Here is a 12,686-nt window from a genome sequence, read left to right as displayed (position 1 = left end):
TGGCGGTGGCGACGCTGTCGTAGAATGGTCAAGGTTGGAAGAGACCTTTAAGATCCTCGAGTCCAACTGTCAACCCCGTGCCAGCACTGTAACCCTTAAACATCACCCAGCACCAGTCCAGACGCCTCTTGAACACCTCCAAGGACTGCACCACCTCCTTGAGCAACCCATCCCAATGCCTGACCACCCTAAAAGTGATTTTTTTTTTTCTGCTATCTAATCTGAATCTCCCGTGTCTCATCTTAAGGCCACGTGTTGGTGGCCTCTGCAGCCCAGCCCTTGTGTGCTCGCCCAGCCTGCTGCTTGTCCCTTTGGGAGATGGCAGTTAATAATGGGGAAGGTTGAAGGCGTCTATCGTGGCATCTCCTGAAGACGGAGGGATCGGCGATCCCTGTCATCATTCTAAAATGGTGTAAGGGGATCCTGCCAAGCCCATGACTCTGTAAGATGATGGTGCCAAAGCCAGACGCTGCGTCAGCGGCCAGCCGTGGGGTGACCGGAGGATGCCGGGCTCCTGACTGTTCCCTGACAGCCTGAGCAGCTGCTCTGCCAGCACTGGCAAAGCTCGGGTCACAATCCTCCCAGACTAAAATCTACAAGTTCACCCTCTGGGCTCTGCAAGGGTTTGGGAAGAAGCCTATCAGGGATAGTTAAGTGTGAGCTGTACATTATGTTAGAGTTCAGCACCAAAAGATGAGCACGCAGAGCAGGACTCAGCTCGCAAGCTTTCTTTTTAAGACACCAGTTCTCCAGGACACATGGGAGGCTGGTGTATACAGAAGGAATAACTGGGCTTCTTGTTTATGGACTGGCCTCACTGGAGCCAGCAGGTCTTCTTTTCACACGAGGTGTGCCATCATTACACTTGGAAGGAATATAGGACCCATGGGCTTCCCAAGTGATGGCACTGAGGATTTAGGAGTAGTTGTTAGCCATGCCTGTGGTGGGCAGAACGATGGTCCAAGATCAGTGTTTGGTGGTGGTTCAGTGATGGTTCCAGTTGTCTTTCACTGATGTGTTAAATGTAGCAAATAAAATACATGAAATCAATTAAAGATACGGAAAAAGGCAGCTCTTCTCTGCATATCACGAAGGGTAAAATTAAGCTGGCATATGGCTATCCCTTCTGATCTCTGCTCATTTTTAGCTGTGATGGAAAGAGTTAGCAGAGCTGATCCTGCTGAGCAAAGTGCCTTTGGAAAACATACTGGACAGATTGTTAGTGCCACTGTTGGAAGTGACAGATGAGCCCAGTATTTTTCTCTTAATGCCAGCTGGGATCACCCCAGTAATGTCGTGCAGACTTTGCTGCTGAACCAAGGTATATGTGTCGTCTGTATGTGGAATTGTAAATATTCAGTTTCCGTTGCTGTTTATTGTACTGAAACAGCTTTTGGTTTTAGTTTCATACGCTAACATTGTTTGGATTCTTCTGTCAGATTTTTTAAGACATAACATATTTCCCTTTCTTCTTTTTTTTAATTTTGTTTTTTTTTCTAACCCAGCTGGACCTGCACTATAAGTTTTATTTAACTATTTTGAGAGAAAACAGCCTTAATATATTGTCAGCTTTTTATGGGTTCCTCTGCAGAAACGTTTGATTTGTTTCAGGAAATCACATGCGGACATAAAACTTCCCCTCATGGAAACTGTGTACGAGCTTTGAATTGACAGAGACAATTTATCTGCATCCCCAGACCGCTAAGCAACACCTTCAGCAGCTCTCAAAAAGGGCTAGAACTCATTCCCTGGGAAATACTCTTTCTTGGTGAATCACTTTGAGATTTATCAACAAGGCTGTGGATCTGAGATAAAATGATTCATCTTTGTAGGAAATCTCTTCTTGGACTTGGTCTATGGGAAACAAATATAATTTATCCTTGCTTGTGCTGCATCTCTACTTTATTTGAAAAAGTATCTTTCTGTATTTAAATTCTCTCCCTGAATCTTGCCCATATTCTCAGTATTTTGGCAGAGTTTACATTCCCTTGTGCTGCATCTGCTGGTTTTCCTTCCTGAAAGAACCTCTTAAGCATTTTTTTAATCCTGTGTTTTTCCTTTCCTTGTGGGTATGTCTCTTTTGCTACTTCCTGCAGAATATTTTATTTGAATATTTTATTTTTATATTTTTTTCATATTCATGATATCATGTGGTGGTGCCCTTCTTTCTTCCTGGTTCCTTTCAGACAGCAGAGACCAACTTCTGAGAGGGTAAGACTTGCTGCAGCTTTGCTAAAACCAGCTGAATCAGTGCAAATCTACACTACTCAGTAACCTGTCCCCAAGCATATTTTCCCCAAAGTTACCCACTTAGAATAAAGGTTAAATGCCCCTTTTGTTCGTGTTGCTTTACAGTCCTGTTGCTTTACATTTCTTTTTGGAATCCTAAAGAAGGTTAGGCCTCACCATGCTTTGATTAATGCCTGAAATTTTATGCCTAACAGTTATTTCTGGAAAGAAGCACTCACATGTCTTTGTAAGATTAATGACATCGTTATTTTTAACTCATCCCTTAGCAAAGGCAGCAGAATCTCTAAGTACTCAGCTTTGCTACTCATTACATAAATAAATAATTTCACCTGTTCTTTCACACTTTCTGTATTAAGCTCTGTGATGTTCTGGAGTCTGACAATGTGCTTGCCTCACGAGGACTGTCTCATGGGCCTCTAACATGGGAAGCTTAGGATACTTGGACAATTTATTTTTCTCCCTACTTAAACCAGATCAAAACCATGAGCTGGCTGCTGCTAAAAGCTCAAAAGGTAGTGGTAGAGAATCACAGAGCAAGGCCTGTTTTATCTGTAAAACTGCTCTCCCTCTGCTTCACTGGAGATTTTTTTTGAGTTTATTCACCTTCAAGACTTTCTCCTATTGATACAGAGAAGAGAAACCTTCCCAGTCATATGCTCAACTGTAATCTCCTGTGTCTCCATAAAAGGATTTAGTGACATTCATTGTTTAATTCCCCATGCCAACCCTACATACAAGAGTTCAAAAAATCTTTTGACATCAGCAGCAGTCTATCATCCTGAGTTCTCTGCTTTATCAGAGGTTTCCAGTCTAGTTGTGTGAATTCTCAGGAACCTGCAGCAAAACCTGCAGATCATAGAATCATAGAATGGCCTGGGTTGGAAGAGACCCTAAAGATCATCTTGTTCAAGGCCCCTGCCGTGGGCAGGGACACCTTTCACTAGACCAGGCTGCTCAGAGCTCCATCCCACCTGTCCTTGAACACACCCAGGGATGGGGCATCCACACATTCCCTGGGCAACCTGTGCCAGGGCCTCACTGCACTCACAATAAATAATTTCTTCCTCATATCTGATCTAAACCTGCTCTCAAGGTGAAGCCATTCCTCCTTGTCCTGTCACTCCAGGCTCTTATAAAAAGTCCCTCTCCATTTTTCTTGTAGGCTCCTTTCAGGTACTGGAAGGTCACTATCAGGTCACCTTGAAGACTTCTCCTTTGCAGGCTGAACAATCCCAATTCTCTCAGCCTTTCCTCATAAGAGAGGTGCTCCATCCCTCTGATTATCATGGTGGCCTCCTCCAGAGTCCATCCAACAGGTCCACGTCTGTCCTGTCTTGGGGACCCCAGAGCTGGATGCAGCACTGCAAGTGAGGTCTCACCAGGACAGAGAGACAGAATCCCCTTCCTCTCCCTGCTGCCCTCGGTGCTTTGGATGCAGCCCAGGACATGGGTGTGACTGTACATGGCCAGGTCATGTCCATCCTCTCACCCGCCAGCACCCCCAAATCCCTCTCAATCTGTTCATTCTCCAGCCTGGATTGCTATCGAGGTGGCCCCAACCCAGATGCAGCACCTTGCACTTGGCTTTGTTAAACCACAGAGATTCCCATGGGCCACTTCTCAAGTTCATCCAGGTCCCTCTGGATGGCATCCTGTCCTTCAGGTGTGGCCACTGTACCACTCAGCTTGGTGTCATCTGTAAACTTGCTGTGGGTGCCCTCAGTCCCCTTATCTATGTCATTAATGAAGATACTTAACAACACTGGTCCCAGTGAGGATCCTGAAGGACACCACTTGTCACTGATGTCCTGGTTCCTTCTCAGAGGTCAGGGCACTTTAGAGGTAAATGGTGTATGTTGAGTTCTGTAGGCCAGTTCTGTGAGATTGCCCAAGCCCCAGCACAGGAGCTCATTAAAAGCTGAAAGGAGAAGGACAGGGAGTGATTACATGGTACAACAGGCAGGATGCAGAACGTACAAGCTCTGAACAAGGCAAACTCCAGCCAGAACACTTCAGGCATGTAAAACAAAGGGGAAAAACAAAGTGTGTTGGTGGTTAGCATATAATAATGTGAGTCATCCACAGTGAGCAGAGCTTAAAAACTTGGCTGCTTTTACATAATCTGAGGGTGAGGAACTATAGTTGGAGTCTGAACATTGAAATTAAACCCTAAGATATCTGAACAAAGCCCTGTCTTTGTGTAGTTAATAATATTGTAGTGAGCATATGACAAATGTTAATTGAAGGTTTTTTGTTTAGTTGCCGACGTTTCTCTAGTTGCTTTTTCTTTTATCAGAACAAAACAGAAAGAACAATTCTATGCAGACTGCAGTCTTCAAATGTCTATAAATCCATATAACAACTATCATATAATTAGGCAACCAACATCCCACATGCAGCTGTGGGCACTGACTCCCTGTCAATGAACCTCTGTCCTGACACAAAGGCAGTGCCTTTGCCTTGCTTTTGACTTCATTCATCACCATCGTTCTGCATATTTATGTAGCAGAGAGTTCAGGGAGTGCATACTTGATGTTCCGAATGATGATTTAAACTAAATTTCATTATGAAAAAATACTGTTTGTTGGTTATATTGCCGAAAAAGTTACTTCTTTGATGATGTCAGTAGGTTTGCAAGGCTGGCATGAGCGTCATTACTGAGGCAAGCTGTTCTATCCAGGTGTGGTTAAAATTGTTGATATTCTAGTCTTTCTATATTTGCATTTATACATTTATTTATACCATGTCCAGACCTTTAAAGATACTGGTTGGAAGTGATACTTCCATCCTTTTTTTTTTTAACATTAGTTGTGACATAAAAAGCAGGACACTATGGACCAAGTTTCCTTGAAGGCAAAATTATTGACTGTAATGCCTTTTTAAAGGAGTAGCTAGTCAATTGTCATCTGGGGGGCGTGGCCTGTGTCTTATAATAGTAGTCCAAGTCATGGAAAGAATGGGTGAAATAAACAGAGGTATCAAGATAAACCACCAAACAAAAGGAACATTGTCTTTTAAATGCATTTATTTCTTGATGGAAATATTGCTTGCATAAGGAAGAAAACTAGGTACATTTCTCTCACCAATCCTTATGCAACATCAGTCCTTTTCAAAAAGGCACCTCCAAGGAGCGTGTTCAGGCAAGCATGTCCATGGTTGATTTAAGCTTTAATGGTTTTCACTTGTTTGGTGACTTGGATTTGGTCATTCCCATGTAGGATAAAAAGGAACTTCTCTCGAGTAGTGCATTGTGAACTGTCTTCCTCTTACATTCTTCTTCTTATAACACTTAATTCCAGCACTTCTCCTCTCAGGTAGACAACCCTCCCAGTTACTCCTGTCATATGTGCCTGAGGAAGATGCTCCTGGAATTCCTATGCCAATTTGTAGGGTTAAACATGAAACCACCACAAAGGTGGTACTCCAGCTTACTCCAAGTTTTGGATTTTTCATCACCTTGCAGTGGGGGAGACATGCAGTGGCACTGCAGGCTCTCAGCTTGGAATGAGTAGCTACAGAGGACAGGAAGGAGCTCTGCAGCTTCCTCATTTTCCAAACTCTCCTCACTTTGTCAGGCAGAGGGACTGTTCCCACCTAGGAGAGCTGGCTGCAGCGTCGATGTCTGACTAGACAGTCAAGGTCTAAATCAGATCAGTGATCCTTTGCTCCTTCCCTTCCCTTCCCTTCCCTTCCCTTCCCTTCCCTTCCCTTCCCTTCCCTTCCCATCCTTACCATGGCAGTAACTATAAATAGCAGAGCTGTGGCTACCAGGAATAGACTCAGTATCACACACATGCTGGTTATAGCTATACATCCTCATGTCCCTTAAACTCAGGAGCACAAAGGCCAAGAGCTTTAGAGCTGTTCCTCTCATATGGAAAACACTTTTTTCCAGAGCTTTTCACATAGGATGATTCTGCCCAATTCACACTGCTTTTAAAAGAAAGAGAAAAAAAAGAGGCCTTTAAGACATCTGTAGCTCATCTGCAAGGACAACTTTATGACTGCATGAAAGAGCTCAGTGGAGGTGCCCAAGAACTGCCAGTGCCTCTTCCAGGCTGCAAGCATGATTATGTGGAGCTAATCTACCCATGATTTTTTTCTCCCATCGTTCTGTAGAGTTATGTATTCAGAGAGCTGTCTTGGGTTTGAGCAGGATAATGGGAAAACCTTTCCAGGATAACGCTCCCCATACAACCAGGAAGACCAGCGCAGAGGAAAAGCATCAGAGAGAGAATGTGCACATGTGCTAGTGCTTAATATGGTGTGAAAGCGTGGCTTCCATGTTGCTTCATGATTAGTACTGTAAATATTGCCACTTTCCAGGCAAAATCTTAAGATTCCCATGTCAGTGATTATATCAGTGCTCTTAAATGCAGCTCACGGTACCTAGGTGGGAAAGATTGCTGTCAGACATGGTTTCAGATTGCCAGGCTGAACTTTAAGTTAAGAATGTGCAGCATATGGGAAGCCTACAACTTGCCTGGAGCGATACTTTAGAAACTGCTGAAGTTGGGTTATGCTGAAAAATATATTAATATAAAGCCAAACCCTTCAGCTTTTACTCATGAAAGGACACACTAGTAATAATGAGATCAGGCCACTTGCATGCAAACTCAAAGGACTAATTAAGTGCTAAGTTGTTCTAACTATACACTAGTGTAACTTTTGCTATCATTGCACTGCAGGATTGGGCCTTACACAGCAGCTTCAAATATGCCACTGTAAATTTTACTGGCTTTACAGATACTACTAACAGATCAAATCAAATGCTAGGCAGATTACACCTCGTTAATGATCTGAGCTGCACACTGCCAGCTTCACTTGCTTATTCAGGCATATTTTGGGGTGTTGCTTATGTAGAGTGCTGAAGAAGTTCAGAACATGTAGAGTAACAATATCCTTGGTTCAGGATCATGCACTGTGCTCAGATTAACGCCTGTAATGGAGGTGCTGAAGTTAGTAGCTGTTGCTTTTGGTTGCCCTTGGAGAGAGCAGGAGGAAATAGTACCTCCAGAGGCTGCTGAGATCCCAGTTTGTCTGGGCTGACCTTGGGAGGTGCCCATTTCTGTCCTCTGACTATGGCAAAACCTTCTGCTTTCTTTATTCAGAAGGAAGGAGGGATAGATTCAAGCTTTGAGGTCAGAGGGCAGCTATATGTTTCTACCCTGTTATCATACAGAATGGTTTGTTGGTGTAGAACTCACCCAGGTTTCATTGTTTGGCCAGGTTTGTTTGTGAATTGCCTCACAAGGTCAGGTGCTCGTGACATTTGTAAAGATGAGGTTGGTGCCTTCATGTCTGTTGCAGAGGCTGGAAACTGATTGCAGAAAGATCTTGTGGCAGACAGGGATTAACCTCTTGGGTGTTACTGGTTTATAATGTCCTTCATCTGGCAAGAGAGAAAAAACACCAGGAATAAAAACCAATAACCCTGTCAGAGGAAACAGAAGAAACCAATACAAAACATCTCAAGATGAATGGCTTTGTGTCCCATCTGAGAAGCCAGAGAGAATCTGCATCCCATCAGAGAAGCTATTGGTTTTCTCATCAGCCAGCCTGGGCATCTATTCAACTGAATATGTATTTAATTTTCTCACTTGCACTGGAGGAATCTCAGCTGGAAAAATCAGGCAGTCAACTTCCCCTATTTCTGAATCAGCAGCACGAAGATTTGTGGTTATCAAAGAGAACTTGCCCCTAAGTTTTAACATTTAAGAATCTGCTGGTTTTGCTGTTCCGTGGTGAGCTGACTGCCTGTGTTTGCATGTGGAAATCTTTGTTCTTGTGCTGTGTTGTTTCTCTGGAATGCTATGAGCAGTTGTTTTTGTTTGTTCATACTCGGGTGGAGCTAACTGTCTAATTGGGTAAATATTTGCAATGCTGTACTTGCATGCACAGAAGACAAAGAGGGCTGGACTCCTGTTGACATAAAGGGCCTTTTACACCGGCCCAGCAATGTAAAGCCTTAAATAAAATTGATAATTATGAGGCCACTTCTTATGGTCAGACTGTATAAAGTGGATTTAATTTAACTGTCTTGGCCATTTTTACTTCTAATTGCAGATGGACTATATTTTCTAGCTGGGAGGTCTTATGATTACAACCATGAAGGGGTTATTCACTGTGCCTTATTCACTGATTGCAAGTTCAAAACTGCTGGACTTCCACTGGGTCTTAGCCCTCTTAAAGTGAATTTATTTACCAGAGTGCCTTTGAATATCAAAGGTGAGTTTTCCACAGATGTAGAAATTGCCTAAGTGAATATAAGTAGGTCCAAATGCCTAAAGTTTTGAAAACTGCAAGCTTGTGGTGCTCATGGAAGGTGTTTTTGTATATATATATATAAAAAATAAATACCTTGCATAAACCTTATGGGGTGACTATTGCATATGTTATCATTAGCTCCAAAGTACACTATAAATATCCACACACATATGAACAGATTCTAATGAAGATTTATCACTGAAGAGGCTGTTAATAGGTAATGGAGCCTTCCTTTGAACAAAGGTTACTAAAAACAGTTGTGACATAAGGAGAAGGGAAATTGAACTCCATAGTTGAGGTGTTGTGTAGATGCAGTTCAGCTTCTGTGTATCTGTAGCTGTGAAAGCCTGGACCTTATTTGGAGTGGATTTACTCTGGCTAGTCTTGAAAGACTTGCAAAGTCTCATGGAGCCATTGCTTCACACACACCTGAACAGAACACATCTGTCTGTAAGACTGAGAAAAACTTTAGTATATGAGGGTTTTGTTTTATTAACAGTTACTTGTCTTGTTTGAAATTCTCACTGTATTTCTTCAAGGTTCAACTATTTATTCTTGTCTTCCAAAAACAAATAAGGATCATTTAGAGTTTCACTTCCATAAGGCCAAGCTCTGATGCTCTTACACCACCTGGTATCTTGCTTAGTCACTAGTTCCACTGGGTTCACTGATACCAACTGTGGTGCAAGAGCCTTTCATTACCACAGTGCAGCCATCTACTCCTCCACTGCTCCCTGTCCTTTACTGCAAGTCACAGAGTTTTGCCTGCCTTTATGATGTGAGTATTGAAGCTTAGGTGGCCTCTGAGCAAGCATTTATTGACCAGGTAGTCAGCCATTTCTCTGCTCCTGCAGTTAATCCCATTGCCATTCCCTGCAGCATGCTCATGGATCTCCCTGTGTAATCATTCTGGGAAGCAGGAGGCCGTGACCCAGGCAGCACAGGTTACGGTTTTGGCTGCATCCATTCTCTTGTCTAATCCACTTCTCATCCATCCCTATGAATGATGTGGTGAGTGAGGAGAAGCAGCTACGGATGCATGGAGCCTGCTGAGGTCAGTTGTGCCACTGCCTGTTTTGCCCTCCCTGTGTGGAAAGCGTCTCACTGCAGCTCACCACCCAGCCATTCCACCAGGGATGTGCTCAGTAATTTCCTATGAGCTCACTCACCCTGTTTTTTTGTCAACTGATGGCAAACTGACTATAATTTTTCTTGTTGTTGGCATCTTTTCAAGCGCTGAAAAGTTGAAGTTGATTCTTGTAAGCTCATGTTGAGTATTTCCCTCAGTCATGCATAACTGGAATTCTTAAAAATAGCACAAATGATTCTGTGTTTTTCCTTGCTATCTTCATTTTGAAAACATCTTGAACTTTATTTCATAGTGACCTTTACCCAGCTGTAAAAAATTTTAAAATTGTCCAGTGGTTTGAAATGTATGGGACAAGTAGGAAAGTGAATACTAGTCAAGGCAGCAAGGCTGAATAAATCTCCTTTCATTAAAGAAACAGGCTAAAAACTGTACCACTCTTCTTCCCTAGTCTCGATACTGGTGAGCAAACTATATACAGACAGTATCCCTTGTGATTTTGTGATTACCAATCCTATTTCTCTACAGAGTTTTTTCCTGTTCCTTGTGTGTAAACAATCTGTAATCATAGTACCATGACACCCAGTCCTCATCTTCTGGCAGCCGCCCGTGGAAATTACTTCTTCCTTCCAGTCTTGCCTTTTCTCTGGTGCTGCATTTAGTGAAACTAGTGATTTCTGTGTGAATATCCCAGGACATTTCTCACTCTTCATCAGACCTTTATCAAACCAACACCATATTTTCTGAATACTTCCATCTGGTTTTGCTTGAAGTTTGGACAAAGCTTTCTAACCTGGATTATATCTGTATTTCCTTGACTGTGATGTAAATGCTTATTTGAGCTGGACAGGAAGAACTTGTTCTGTTGTTTGGTCTTGAGATATTACTGAAGACTCATTTAAGTAACAGAGAAGCTTTCATGAGGCTGGGGAAGGAATGTGTCATTTTGTGCTTCTACTCACCTGCCTGGATCTGCTAAAGCAAAGTGTTGTCCATTCACAAGAGAAATTCTGTCGTGAATGTCTGGTGTTAGGACTGGCAGCCAGTCAGAAATGCCTAACTGCCCAATGACTTTCCCCTCAAGAAAAAGGTAAATTTGCACTTGAAATTTTCAATCACATGTTTAAAGTCCACAACCTCATTTGCTCAGAGAGGTCGTTAACACTTAACTTTGTAGTAGGAAATGCCCTTTACCAATAAATTTCAATGGGAAAAGCAAAGACAAAACAAAGAGTTTGTTCCAAAAGATTCATTAATGAAAAATCTACTGAATGAAAAAGGAAATCTACAATTTTTTTAAAGACTTCCTGTATCTGGTATGAATGTTTTAGTCTAGTGTAACTGTACATTTTACAGATACTCCACCTCAATTTTAATCCAACTGATGTATAAGATAACACTATAATAAATAATGTAAGACTTAGTGGCATGACTTAATGTTCTTGCCTGCATAATGTGTCTGGACTCTCTTTAGAAATAAAGCCTGCTGTTATTTCATGTTGAAGGTGAAGGATGTCCATCAATATCCTTCCCAGGGGAATAGAGAGAACAAGGCTTGGGAGAAGGTGGTTTGGCACACACGCTCCTCGTGAGGAGCAAACTTGCACACCAGCTTGTCCTTAACTCTTCCCAAGCAGTGGAGCGTGTCATTGCTTTTGCAATAAACCATTCCTCAGGAACAGATATAGACTGGATGAAAAATAATTAAAAACTTAATTTTCTGTAATACTGTCCATCAAACAACTTTACTCAATCTTTTTGAAAGGCTGCTCTGAAGCATGGAAAAAAGACTGGCAGTAGTGCAAGAACAGGGAGTATTTATTGATGGCAAACTGACTATAATTTTTCTTGTTGTTGGCATCTTTTCAAGCGCTGAAAAGTTGAAGTTGATTCTTGTAAGCTCATGTTGAGTATTTCCCTCAGTCATGCATAACTGGAATTCTTAAAAATAGCACAAATGATTCTGTGTTTTTCCTTGCTATCTTCATTTTGAAAACATCTTGAACTTTATTTCATAGTGACCTTTACCCAGCTGTAAAAAATTTTAAAATTGTCCAGTGGTTTGAAATGTATGGGACAAGTAGGAAAGTGAATACTAGTCAAGGCAGCAAGGCTGAATAAATCTCCTTTCATTAAAGAAACAGGCTAAAAACTGTACCACTCTTCTTCCCTAGTCTCGATACTGGTGAGCAAACTATATACAGACAGTCTCCCTTGTGATTTTGTGATTACCAATCCTATTTCTCTACAGAGTTTTTTCCTGTTCCTTGTGTGTAAACAATCTGTAATCATAGTACCATGACACCCAGTCCTCATCTTCTGGCAGCCGCCCGTGGAAATTACTTCTTCCTTCCAGTCTTGCCTTTTCTCTGGTGCTGCATTTAGTGAAACTAGTGATTTCTGTGTGAATATCCCAGGACATTTCTCACTCTTCATCAGACCTTTATCAAACCAACACCATATTTTCTGAATACTTCCATCTGGTTTTGCTTGAAGTTTGGACAAAGCTTTCTAACCTGGATTATATCTGTATTTCCTTGACTGTGATGTAAATGCTTATTTGAGCTGGACAGGAAGAACTTGTTCTGTTGTTTGGTCTTGAGATATTACTGAAGACTCATTTAAGTAACAGAGAAGCTTTCATGAGGCTGGGGAAGGAATGTGTCATTTTGTGCTTCTACTCACCTGCCTGGATCTGCTAAAGCAAAGTGTTGTCCATTCACAAGAGAAATTCTGTCGTGAATGTCTGGTGTTAGGACTGGCAGCCAGTCAGAAATGCCTAACTGCCCAATGACTTTCCCCTCAAGAAAAAGGTAAATTTGCACTTGAAATTTTCAATCACATGTTTAAAGTCCACAACCTCATTTGCTCAGAGAGGTCGTTAACACTTAACTTTGTAGTAGGAAATGCCCTTTACCAATAAATTTCAATGGGAAAAGCAAAGACAAAACAAAGAGTTTGTTCCAAAAGATTCATTAATGAAAAATCTACTGAATGAAAAAGGAAATCTACAATTTTTTTAAAGACTTCCTGTATCTGGTATGAATGTTTTAGTCTAGTGTAACTGTACATTTTACAGATA

General features: G+C 41.9%; 1 protein-coding gene and 1 long non-coding RNA gene across 2 annotated transcripts in view; both read right to left on the bottom strand.

The window, feature by feature from the left end:
* INSIG1 (insulin induced gene 1) overlaps nt 1–398 on the bottom strand; it is an 11,939-nt gene extending 11,541 nt beyond the window's left edge. Inside the window, exon 1 of the mRNA XM_017728896.1 lies at nt 292–398. Coding sequence (XP_017584385.1) covers nt 292–398 — 107 coding nt within the window. The remainder of the gene's footprint in view (nt 1–291) is intronic.
* Nucleotides 399–5,956: 5,558 nt separating this feature from the next.
* On the bottom strand, nt 5,957–8,553 carry LOC108445364. The gene is made up of 3 exons (XR_001860184.1): nt 7,851–8,553; nt 7,458–7,642; nt 5,957–6,183 (listed from the first exon to the last, which is right to left on the bottom strand). It is a non-coding gene; the product is annotated as an uncharacterized LOC108445364 (long non-coding RNA).
* Nucleotides 8,554–12,686: the final 4,133 nt, after the last annotated feature.

The sequence above is a fragment of the Corvus brachyrhynchos genome, unplaced genomic scaffold (assembly GCF_000691975.1).
Source record: "Corvus brachyrhynchos isolate BGI_N302 unplaced genomic scaffold, ASM69197v1 scaffold52, whole genome shotgun sequence".
Classification (NCBI taxonomy): domain Eukaryota; kingdom Metazoa; phylum Chordata; class Aves; order Passeriformes; family Corvidae; genus Corvus; species Corvus brachyrhynchos.
Note: the sequence above shows the minus strand (reverse complement) of the source record. Positions and strands in the feature narration are given on the sequence as shown.